At 41.3% G+C, this 12,679-nt stretch overlaps 1 protein-coding gene and 1 long non-coding RNA gene across 3 annotated transcripts in view; one reads left to right on the top strand and one right to left on the bottom strand.

Moving 5' to 3' along the window:
• fbxo11b (F-box protein 11b) overlaps window positions 1–5,627 on the bottom strand; it is a 94,523-nt gene extending 88,896 nt beyond the window's left edge. The window contains exon 1 of one of the 2 annotated variants that reach the window (XM_052010768.1): window positions 5,050–5,627. In XM_052010768.1, the coding sequence (XP_051866728.1) occupies window positions 5,050–5,131 (82 nt within the window). In that variant the 5' untranslated portion in view covers window positions 5,132–5,627. The remainder of the gene's footprint in view (window positions 1–5,049) is intronic. The other variant, XM_052010769.1, reaches the window with a different exon arrangement.
• Window positions 4,589–12,679, top strand: part of LOC127567765 (uncharacterized) — a 28,295-nt gene continuing 20,204 nt past the window's right edge. The window contains exons 1-2 of the long non-coding RNA XR_007955941.1: window positions 4,589–4,682; window positions 12,504–12,656. This is a non-coding gene — a long non-coding RNA (uncharacterized LOC127567765). The remainder of the gene's footprint in view (window positions 4,683–12,503; window positions 12,657–12,679) is intronic.

Consider the following 12,679-nt stretch of genomic DNA (forward strand, 5'->3'; position numbering starts at 1 on the left):
TACCCACTTTCCCAGTTGATCTAGATCCTGTTGTAATCTTAGGTTACCTTCTTCACTGTCCACTACACCACCTATTTTGGTATCATCCACAAACTTACTAGCCATGCCAACTACATTCTCATCCAAATCATTAATACAGATGATGGACCATAGTGGACCCAGCACTGACCATGCAGCACACCACTGGTCACATGCCTCCAATCTGAAAACCAGCCTCCACCACTATCCTTTGACACCTATCACCAAGCTAATTTTGTATCCAATTGGCTAGCTCACTCCGGATCCCATATAATCTAACCTTCTGGACCAGTCTACCTTGTCAAGGGCCTTGCTAAGGTCCATGTAGACAATATCTATCGTCCTGCCCTCATCCTTAGTCACTTCTTCAAAAAACTCAAATCAAATTCATTATGCACAATGCCATGCAGACGATCTCTAATTAGCCCTTGTATTTCCAAATGCAGGTAGATCCTATCTCTTAGAATCCCTTCAAGTAATATTTCCACCACTGATGTTAGGTTCACCGGCCTGTAGTGCCCTGGCTTGTCCTTGAATAAAGGCACAACATCAGCCACCCCTCCAGTACCTCACCCATGGCTAACGATGGTACAACCATCTGCCAGGGACCCAACAATTTCTTCCCTGGCTCTCCCAATGTGATAGCTCTCATATCCCTGGAATTAATCTAGTAAACATCTGTTGAACTGCTTCCAAGGCCTATAGGTTTTTTTTAAGGCAATGACAACAACATTCTACACAATGCTCCAGATCTGATCTAAACAAAGCCCAGTACAACTGTAACAAGACTCCTGTTGTACTCCAATCCCTTTACAATAAAGACAAAATTGCCCTTTGCTAGCCTAACTGCATGCTAACTTTGATTCACCCAAATCTCTTATGAATACAAACATTTAATAGCTGCTCCCTGTTTTAAAAATATAGTTTTTCTATCAATATTGATCTCTCCTTCCCCCCCCCCTTTGTTTTCCCTCATTCCTTTGGCCCCCTTACCCCTTCTCTTTCCCCTCCCCTCAGGACTTGCCCATCACCTCCCCCTGGTTCCTGACCGCCTTCCCTTTATTCCATGGTCTACTGTCCTCTCCTATCAGATTCCTTCTTCTTCAGCCCTTTGCCTCTTCCACCTATCACCTCCCAGCTTCTCACATCATTCCCTTTCATCCCCCCCTCTTCCACCCACCTTCCCCCTCTCACCTGGATTCACCTATCATCTGCCAGCCTGTGCTCCTCCCCCTCCTTTTTTATTCTGCCCTCTTCCTTTCCAGTCCTGACGAAGGGTCTGGACCTAAAACATCAACTGTTCATTTCCCTCCATAGATGCTGCCTGACCTGCTGAGTTCCTAAAGCATTTTTTGTGTTTTGCTCCAGATTCCAGCATCTGCACAATCTCATGTCTCAGTTTTTCTGTTGTTCCCACTAAAGTGAAAACCTTGTATTACAGCCCATCTCTCATTCTTGGAGAGTGAATCCAGGACCCTTAGGGCAGCCAACACAGGGGCTGTCAGAGGTCCCAGTAGAACCCAAAGAGAGGTGAGAGAGATCCCAAGATCACCCCATTGCAGTAAAAGCCTGATATCGTTAGAATTAAGGTAAAGGCTTATTAATCACCCAACTCTTCCAGAGCACCTTGCTACATAACACTAAACTTTCATATCAAATTTAGGCAAAATTAAAAAAAGAGGGATATAGTCAAACCTGGAAACAGGAGAAATATAAATTTGCAACTTGGGTTCCATCCATCTTTTGAGCCATTACAAAAGTTACTCTATTGCCAATCCAAGACCAGACGGACCAAATACTAACAGCCGTGTAGGAAGTAGGAACAGGAGAAGGCTGTTCAGCCTCAAGGTCTCTCCACCATTCAACAGGATTATGACAGATCTGACCTTCTTCCCCTTGATCCCCTCACTGATTAAAAATCTCTCAGTCTTAATAACTCTCTGCAAGCTGTTCCAAAGACTCTCAACCCTCTGAAAGAAGAAATTCTTCTGCGTCTCAGTCTTAAATGGTTATCCACTCATTCTGAGACCACACCTGATTCTGGACTCACTCATGACAGGAAACATTATCTCATCATTTCCCATGTCTAGCCCCATTAAGAATCTTATATTTGGAGACTAGCTTTCATTCTTCTAAACGCCAATGAATAGAGTCCCAACTTATTCACCTCTCCTCATAGGACAACCCCTCCATACTCAGGATCATTCCAGTGAATCTTCTCTGAACTGCCTCCAATGGTATATCTTTCCTTAAAAAAGACCAAAATTGTTCACGGTTGTCTAGATGTGGTCTCACTCATGTCTTGTAGAGCCACAGTAAGACTTCCCTACTTTTATACTCCAACTCCACTGAAATAAGGGCCAATATTCCATTCTTCTTACCTGCTGGACACATGAAAGCCTTCATTTTCTTTTTATACACAAAGACCGCCCAAATCCCTTTGTGCTGCAACTTTCTGCAATTTTTCTCCATTCAAATATTACTATTCTTTCTTCTAAAATGAACTTCACATTTTCCCCACATCATTTCTATTTGCCAACTTTTAAATTGTATCCACCTCACAACTTGCCTTTCCACCTAACTGTGTCAGCCACAAATCTGGCTATCATAGATTTGCTTCCTTCCAAGTCAGTCATTATATATTGTAAACAATTGCAATCCCAGCACAGATTGTGGGACCCTACTAGTCACAGGTTGCCAACCTGAAAGTGACCTCCTATCCCCACATGCTGCATCCTGCCTGGTAGCCAATTATCTATTCATGCTAATATATTACCTCTAATACCATGAGTTCTTGTGACTTAACCTTTTGGGAGGCATTTTCTCAAAGGCCTTCTGGAAACACAAATATGTCTGTTGATTCCAGTCTATCTGCTCTGATCAAGACTTCCTCAAAAAACTCTAACAAATTTGTTGCACATTTAAATAAATTTGTCAGACGTTGCTTCAAAATGTTCAGTAACATTTAATGATTAAGGCTGCCTTTATAAATACCAAACATCTGTATGTGTTCTCTTGTATGTTAAATGCTGAATTTGAATATACCATATTATAACGTTATTAACAGAACAATCTGTCAATTAATGGTCATGACAGGACGCTGGCAAAAATGAGTGTAGAAAAGTATTAATGATATTAAGTATGCCAATGAAATCTATTATGCTCCATGACATTTCATAACAACACTACTATCAAGAGATGTTCAAGTGTTACACTCATCTATGATTTTCCCCCAAATTTATCACTCTCTAAGTTTTCCCCATCTTGCTGAGATACTGTCCCACTGGTGCTTCCAACTAACTCATGATTATACAAGAGTCCTCACTAAGTGTCAGCAGGCTACTCATCCAGAGAAAGCATCACAGCCAGGACCAAGCTTGTTATCAGAGTTCTGCAGTGCAATCATTATCTAGTGAAGCAAGTAGAAATTCCACTAAAATTTTCCACAGTAAAAACAATTACACAAACCCTGTTTCAGCCCCAGTTGAGATCAAATAACTCAGAGCAGGCCCAGGACAAATTTTGCTGCGGAAATTTGAGTACAGCTCACTGGATAAATCTCCTGAGCCATTTGGAGCATTCAGCATCATTACCATCTTTTATCTCGGATAGACCAGGTACATCTTATACTCTGTTACTTGTTTATAGAAACAAACTTTCTTTGTCACAGTATCTTTACATGATTTATTAATATACCATCACACATGCGTTAATTGCTTGACAGCAGAGGAATGCAAACCCTCAACAATTTCTATAATCTGTCTCCTTGCTTGTGTTGTAAACAAAATGACAGTTTTCAATGATAGTTGGATTTGGAAAAAAAATTGAAGTTACCCGTGTTTGAAAAAAAACATTTTAACAAAAACCATGAAATTTGTACATACTAAATTACAGAGATCATACTGATCTTTTGAAATATTAAATCAAAAATAGTTGTACAAAAAAATCAAAACAGAAGCTGCTTGATAAAATATTTAAACAATTTGCATATTTTAATATTTTGCACATAGATGAAGTGACATCAATTGGTATAATTAATTTTAGGCATATACGTTGCAACTTCTAATCTGACACCATTTTGAGATCTGATGAGTAACACCATATGATCAGCCTTTAGTGGCCATTACAGCAGTTACTCAATGGACAAACCTAGTTAAGGTGCCTACATTCCTCCCACACTATGACACAAGCGTATACCTAGACCTGACAAAATATAATCCTTATCATATTAACTACAAGAAAATAGCAACCCTTTTTGATACTTGCGAATACTTGAAAGCAAATTAAAGTGATTTTTCTGCAAACACAAACACAACTATGTAAAAATGACACGCATATAATAGCCCTGGGGTTGATATCGAAACACCACAATTCTTGTTTTTGATCTGCAAAAAGGCTTGTCAAAAAGCAAAACTTTTATACAAAAAAAAACTTCAAGCCAATTGCTTTGGAGCAATAAAAAGCACAAGATCAAATTAAAGAAAGCCACTTCAAATACAGACATGGACTTTGAGTGGCACAGCATAGATTGATCCCGTAGACTCGACATGGGGATACGATCACTTTCAGGCAACTACGCAGCAAACATTCAGACACCGAGAGACCATTTAAAGAGAAAGAGGGACGGCGGAAAAGAGTGGACAAAGTGAACCCCATAATGTACGGTAAGTGTGATTTCATGCGTGATTTTAGCACCACATTACATATTTTAAATAGCTAATGGACATCTTAAATGCCGATGTTACACTCTCCCTGAAAAAGGTGTTTATCCGATCGGCTCCATTTTATGTGAAATTTACACACCAGAGGGAAGGTGGTGAGGGGGTTCAAACATGCTGCCACCACAGGATTGTGCCAAGGCACAAACAAAGCGCGGCCTAAACTGTGGTAGGGCAGCCTCGGTCTCTCCATTCGGTCTCTAACCTGTAGGCTTTAGGTTGGTCAGGGGCAGCCAGCGGAGGTTGGTCCAAGGCCCTCACTCAGGATTCAGCCTCCCTCCCACCCTCCCTCCCCCGGCGCCCGCTCTCTTACCCGCGGCGTTGTTTCTCTCCTGCACGGGGCGCGGCCTCGATACTCGCCTCGGTCGCCTGTTGGCTGCCCTGACCGAGTTCATCCTGTGGAAGGCGGTTCGGGGGATCCGGGCCTTCGCTGCCGCAACTACTGGGGTTATGGTTATTTTTTTGCAGCCTCCCCGCCTCCTCCCGCTGTCGGTGCCAGGCCGTGGAGTAATATTTATTGGATCGCTTGTTTGAAGCGCCCGCCGGCGCCGCTTCCCTCTGCCTCCCTCACTGCGCCAACACCGAGCCGCCACTCGGGCCCGGAGGCCAGCGGTGGATCCCCCACTTCAGCAGCCGCTCTCCGCTGATCTCAGGCGCCGTTCCCGTCCTGCCCTTCCCCGCCTCGCCTTGCCTGCGCGCCGGCTCTCGATTCCTCCAGCTCCGCGGCCTTCCTCGCCTCCTTCCGCCGACAGATTTCACACACACCCCACACAGTCGCCCTCACGTCGGCCCGCTGCCATCTCCGTCTCTCGCTTCCCCCCATCCCCCCCTCTCGGGAGCCAAGTCAGCCACCAGGCGAGCAGCTTAGGAACGAGGCTCCGGCATCACCCCTCCAGCCAATTGCAGCCCTCCATAAAAAAACTTTTCCTTGCCGGCACCCAATAGGGAGGCGTCTCTCATCCAGCGGCTGGCAGGCTGTGGACGGTAGGGGACGGTATTGAGGGGGACGCGCCGGGGCTCTGGGTTAAAGTGTGGCTCCCTTCTGTCACGAAGCATTGGTACGTGAAAATTATCTTTTGAGAGGTTATGACCAGCACTTCTTTGTAGAAATCGCTTTAACAACATTTCTTTATTTGTTAACATTAAAATGTTTGACATTATGGGACGTTTGGGGGATAGGGATTGCTGTTTGAAATTTCTCTTTTAGAACTATAGCTCCCCTAAAAAATTGAAAGTGAAACAACCTCTGCACATCGCTTTAAAGAGTAAATACGAGCTTTTTTATGATGACAACGTTGACATGGTTTCCTTTCTAAGGTTTTTATTGGTTTTAAGCATATCATTCCGAGGAGTGAGGAGGATGTTCTTGCACATCACACATTGCAATTGCGAAAAAGTATATACAAGCATGCTTAATTTTGACAGATACTCCATAGGATTCTGCGACTTTTCAACAGTGGGCCAAGGATAAGATAGCTTAACTAATCATTATTTCACTTTTAATCAAGTATGGGAACTAGTTTTTTTTCCCTGTTTTAGATTACGGTGGTTCCAATGTGCCAGTCTTCATCCTGCTTTGTAATGAATGGTTGATCCCTCAATGACTTTGTAGTTCTATTGCACGCTAAGTTACAGAGGTGCCACACAGTACAAATAATAGATTGTGCAGCTAATATTAAATGAGGACTTTGAAATTGTAACTGCCAATTATAAGCACAACCATATAAATTTTGAAATTTTTGCAAAAAAGATTGTCATAAACAGAGCCTAGGCATTCACAAAAAGAACAGTCCAAATCACATAGCATTTCCATATATGATAGGTCATATGCAGTATTTGTCAACCATTACAATGTATGAGTTTAATTAAGAAAGAATCTTATTAAAAAAATGGAGATTTCACAAAGTTTCCTCGAGTTGCTGAACTTGTATGTGGTAATATATAACAGATTGAATATGTGCAGATTTTTAAAAAAGCAAAGTTCATTATCAAGTTAAGAGGCAGGGAACATAATGTAAAATGCAAGCTGACTACAAAACAATAAGAGTTAAGAGTGCAAGTGGATTGGACACCGCTGTAGTTCTGCAGGTTAATAGGGCAACTTTTAAAAAGTGAACCAAGTTCATTTATGGAGGGATAAAATTGACAAACAGAGATGTCATGTTAAACCTTGCTAGATCATGCTTAGAGTTATCAGCATGGTTCTGATCTCTTGATATTTAAGTGATATGAAGCAATGGAGAAAGTTCAAAATTCGTAAGTACGATACTAGAACTAAAATGTTGTATCTATAAGAGAAACGGAGTGTTAACCTCATGGAAGTCTTTAAAATAATGAGAGGGTATATTGGGATAGACATTGAGAAAATATTTCTACTTCTGGAGGAGATGGTAACTAAAGAAAATAATTATCACATGATCAATAAATCCAATACGGAATTTAGAAGAAACTATTTTCACTTCAAGTGTGCTCAGAATGTGGAACATGTGACCAGAGGAAATAGCTAATTAAAACAATGGACGAGGGGAGGATGGATAAGCAGATGAGGGAGAAAGGAACTAAACAGTACGTTGATTGGGTTGGATATAGAGCGACTGAAAGAGCTCTGTCTGATCCACAAGCACCAGCATAAGTTGACTTGCTCATGTCTGTTCAAAATAAAACTTTACTGATGTAAAGAGTTTCAGCAATAAAAGGACAGAGATCCTGGGGGGCTGGGGGGACACTGATGGGAGCCTTTTATTCACCTTTTCCATTCCTCCTCCCCCCTTGTTACCTAGACACTTCACCATCCTCCATCTGGTTCCATCTATCCATCACCCACATACCTATCTACCTGGGTTCCTTCTCCTTTGGTTCACCTTTCCTATGCCTTCACCCATCTGCCCATTGTCCTCCCCCTCATCTAGTGCCACCTATCTTCTACTAGCCTCTATTTCACCCCTCTACATACAGGCTATCTTCCCTCTACACTCTCAGTCCTGATACAGGGTCTCAACCCAGTATGTCGACGATCCCTTTGCCTCCACAAATGCAGGATGGGATGGGATGGGATATCTTTATTGGTCACATGTACATCGAAACACACAGTGAAATGCACCTTTTTACGTAGAGTGTTCTGGTGGCAGCCCGCAAGTGTCGCTATGCTTCTGGCGCCAACGTAGCATGCCCACAACTTCCTAACCTGTACGTCTTTGGAATATGGGAGGAAACAGGAGCACCCGGAGGTAACCCATGCAGACACGGGGAGAACGTACAAACTCCTTACAGACAGTGGCGGGAATTGAACCCAGGTCACTGGCACTGTAAAGCGTTACGCTAACCGCTACAGTACCGTGCCTGCCATAACCGTGACCCACTGAGTTCTTACAGGTATTTGTTTTTTGCTCCAGATTCCAGCATCTGCAGTTCCTTGTGTCTCCAAAAACCAGATTAACATCAACAGCTTCCACTTAAATAGCTAACATGTTAACGTATTGCTAACATAGCAAAGCATTCAGTGGCACTTCACAGAAACATTATCAGTCCAAACTTGACTCCATGCCACAAAGGATATTAGGGCAAATGACCAGAAGCTTATTTGAAGAGATAGGTTTTAAGGAGCAAATTAAAGAAGGTAAAAGAGGTGGAGAGGCAGAGAAGTTTAGGGAGGAATTTTCAGAACTTTGGGCCTTGGCAGCTGAAAGCACGTCCACTAAATTGGAAAAAGTGCAAGTGTATTGCTGCTACACCTTGAATGACTGTTTGGGTCCCCAGATGGTGGGAAGGGAAAACATAAAAGGGCAGATGTTGCATCTCCTCACGAGGAGGGAAGTGAGTGTCAGTGGAGTAGAAGAGTGAACCAGGTGGTTGCGGAGGGAATGGTCCCTTTGGAATGCTGAAAGGGGAGGGGAAGATGTGTCTGCTTGGGGCATCTCATTGAAGGTGACAGAAATTAGGAATGTGATCCATTGAATGTAGAGACTGGTGGGATGGAAAGTGAGGGCAAGGGAAATCCTATCCTTGCTTTCAATAGGGGAAAAAAAAGGTCCACTTGCATTTCTTCTAGTTCAGTGTATTGCATTCAACGCCTACAATGTGTTTGAATCTACATTGGAGAAATCAAACAAGGGTCAGACGATAATATAACATCTCTGTTCAGTCTGCAAGGGTAACGCAGAATTTCCAAATGCCTGTCACTTTAGTTCTCCAACCCAATCCTATTCAGGCCTCTGTGTCATTGACTTCTTACACTCTTTCAATAAAGTCAAATGTAAGCTTGAGGAACAACGTCTCACCTTGTCTAAACGCATTAGAGCTCTTGAGACTCAACACTGAATTCAGCAATTTCAGATAACTGCCATTTCGAGTTTGTTTCAGAATTGGCCAGTTCTGATATGGGAATAGGGAATGCTAGGGAAGCTAGGCAAGTCAGGAGAAAGTAAAGTTGACATATCAGGTTGATGACCCTACATATTAGCAGACTTCAACTCAGAGTGTTGATTGCAAACAGGTCAAAATGATCTCCTTATTTGAAGGAGAAGGTCACCCTGTAATAAACATCTCATCCAAGGTAGCATAGATCAAGAAAACAAGATTACTTCAACACAGTTTTTCTTATGGGTTGAACTGAAAGTGCTTGAGGAAGATGCCTCTGATCCATACAAGGTTGGTAGAAAGATCATTTGCACTTTACATTTTACTCCATCATAGAAAAATAATTTATAGAACTTTGCCAGCTGCTGATCTGGTGAATGCTTGTGTTCACTTTCTGCCTTTTCACTGTGCCAAGTTACTAAAATATGGGGCTGAATGTGTTGGCTAATAATGAGAATATGCATTATCTACATTACTCACAGAAGATTCCTTCCAGCTGCCCATTCACACATTCCCTCAAGGTGACTCAAGTTCTTGGCACTGGTGAATTAATTTGCTGCCAATCGTTCTTCTGATGTATTTCTCTTTAGTATACACTGCCAAGATAAATCTGCCCTAAATGTGCTTCCAAATGGGATGAGTCCCCCAAAGCAATAACTCTAGGTTCTTTGAGGGCACAGCCATTGAAATTATGTGCATGGAAAATGATACAGGAATTTGGCATAGGAAGTTCAGAACCCTTTGTCAAGTACATGATAATTGGCTACTTCATCTATTTTTCAACAGGGTAGCTGGTCATATTTGTTCAGTTAGTATGAGGTGATGTGCAGCCTCAACCTCTGCTTGCTAATCCAGTATCATGACCACTCAACATTTGTATCTTTTGGGTTACTATCTTGGAAAGTCAAAGCAAGGCAAGCCCTTATTCAAAATTTCCACAATCTCAAAGCCAACCTGGACCTATTGAGGGATGTCAGCAGAGGGAATTGGTGCAGATGATGGAAAGATCTCTCAAGACATTGTCATAGGATCCAATCTAAGATATCATCTAAACCTTCCTGCCCTCTACTTAAATAACATTTCTAGTGTTGTAGGTCCATGCAGTCATTTCATCATTGACCATCGTACCTTCAACTGGAGTCTTATCTTCAGAAGCAGTGTCTGGGACATCTCCATTAAAGCCATGCAAATAATAAAACTAGAAAATGCTGGAAATACGCAGTGAGTCAGGCAGCAACTTTGGAGATTTGGGTGATAGGGAGAGGGAGAAGGAGATAACACTTCAGGTCAATGCCCTTTCATTAAGGATTTCATCACACTAATGAAAGGTTATTGACCGAGAAGGTTAACTCCTATTTCCCTGATAGATTCTACCTGACCTGTTGAGTATGTTTTAATATTTTCTGATTATATTTCAGATTTCCAAAATCTGATATTTTTTTCTTTGAGACACTCAGTATTCATTGTCTCAATTCCTCCTCATACTGGAGAAACTGTGTGTGTGTGTGTGTGTGTGTGTGTGTGTGTGTGTGTGTGTGTGTGTGTGTGTGTGTGTGTGTGTGTGTGTGTGTGTGTGTGTAAAAAAAGAGTGAGTGCACAAGGTCAAAAAATAGACAATATAGATCAATGATTTTTGCTAAGTGAAAATGTGACAAAACATACTGAACACCATAGTGCTATAGATTTAATAGAAATTGTATTGGCTTTAATTATGTCCAGATAAATCTTGTGGTAGGAGGTAGATTTAGATTTTTGAGAAGAAATAAAGTCACTTTTATGGTAATTAATTTACAATAAACCCAAATGAGGAATAACCTATTTCCCACTAAATTAGGTACATGGGGCAGGATGATAATGCATTAGGTAAAAGCAGATGTCAATAAGAATAGAAGAACCAGGAGCACAAATGAAGCAATTCCGCACTTGACTCTGGTCTGCCACTCAATAATACCATGGCTGATCCAATCTTGATTTCAACACCACTTTCCCACTCTCTCCCCATTCCCCATGACTCTCTTGTAGTTTAAAGATCTGTCAATCTCTGTCTTGAATGTATTCAATGACTCTGCCACAAATCTCTGAGGTAGAGAATTCCAAAGATTGGAGACCTTCTGAGAGAAGTTCCTCCTCATCTTCAACTGAAATGGGTGATTCCTTTTTTGAAACTGTGCTCCCTAGTTCAAGATGCTCCCACCAGGGGAAACATCCTCTTGGCATCCTCCTTGGAATCTTGTTTCATTAAGACTAACTATACTCCAGTGAATATAGGCCCAAAGTGTGCAGCTTTTCTTCATGTATCAACTCCTCCGCTCAGGAATCAACCTAATAAACCACCTCAACACTGACGCCAATGTAAGCACATCCTTCCTTAAATATGGAGACCAAAACTGTATGCAATACCCAGCTGTTGGCCTCACCAGCACCCCGTAAAGTTGTATCAAAATGACCCTACTTCTATACTCAATACCCCTTGTAATAAAAGCCAACATTTCTTTAGATTTCCTGTTTACTTGCTGTACCTGAATACTAACTTTTGGTTTTAATGGACAAATAAAATATTTGGATGATCAGAATCTATCTGTAGACTGTAGCACCCAGACTATATCCACCTGATAAGAGCATGCAATTTTTCTGCTTCTTGATCAGTCTCGTATTTAGCTTTGTTACTCAAGTATTTAGCTTTATGTTACTCAAGTATATTGCTCAAGTATGCAGTGATAATTCTTTGATTTTCTTCTTTGGACTAACAGTGGTATAACTATTGAGAAATACAAGACATTTCCCACTTTGACATTGGTGGATTTGAGAGTCATTTTGTACCTTTCTCCTAAGCACCTGAATTTAGGTCCTTTGCTGCATATATCTCACATCTCCAGAGCATTCTTGCAACTTTCACCATTTATTGATTAAAAATCTACAAATACTGAGAACTCCAGGTGAATGTGCATTCTCATTTGGTCACAGTTCACATGAACAGAGCTGGAGGACTGAACTGCTGAAGTAATGAGGTACATTGGTCATTCATCATCACTTTATTGAACCTCTAGCAAATGGACAACCACCATATTATAGAACAATATCATAATTGGCTCAATAATTATAATCCTTTTTCTTTCTGCTCATTCTGTTTTTTCAGTTAAGCAGTGTCCATCAAAATACAGTTTCTGCTTTGAGAATGCAATTGTTATATACTATTTATTTCTACTGAAATAATTTTATTTCACAGGTTTTTTTTATAGTGTATAAAAAGTAAAAGCTGGAAACATTCAGCAGGTCAGGCAGTATCTTTGGAAAGAAAAACAGTTAACATTCCAAGTCCAAGACCTTTGTCAGAACTGGTTCCCATTTATAAGTTCTTTCAACATTCAATAAAATCTATTAATTACTCACTTTTTCCTTGCGTTCCATTAGCAACAGCTAATATTAGATCCAAAATGACAAATCCCAATGACAAAAACCGGAGCATAAGCGATCAGGGAACAAGTGGCGGAATGGATAATAAACTGGCTGCAAAACAAAGACAAGGAGTAATAGGAGTTACTCTTAACTGCTGACAAATAGAAGGTAACTTTGGCTTCTTGGTCTAC

Source organism: Pristis pectinata, chromosome 3 (genome assembly GCF_009764475.1).
Source record: "Pristis pectinata isolate sPriPec2 chromosome 3, sPriPec2.1.pri, whole genome shotgun sequence".
Lineage (NCBI taxonomy): Eukaryota > Metazoa > Chordata > Chondrichthyes > Rhinopristiformes > Pristidae > Pristis > Pristis pectinata.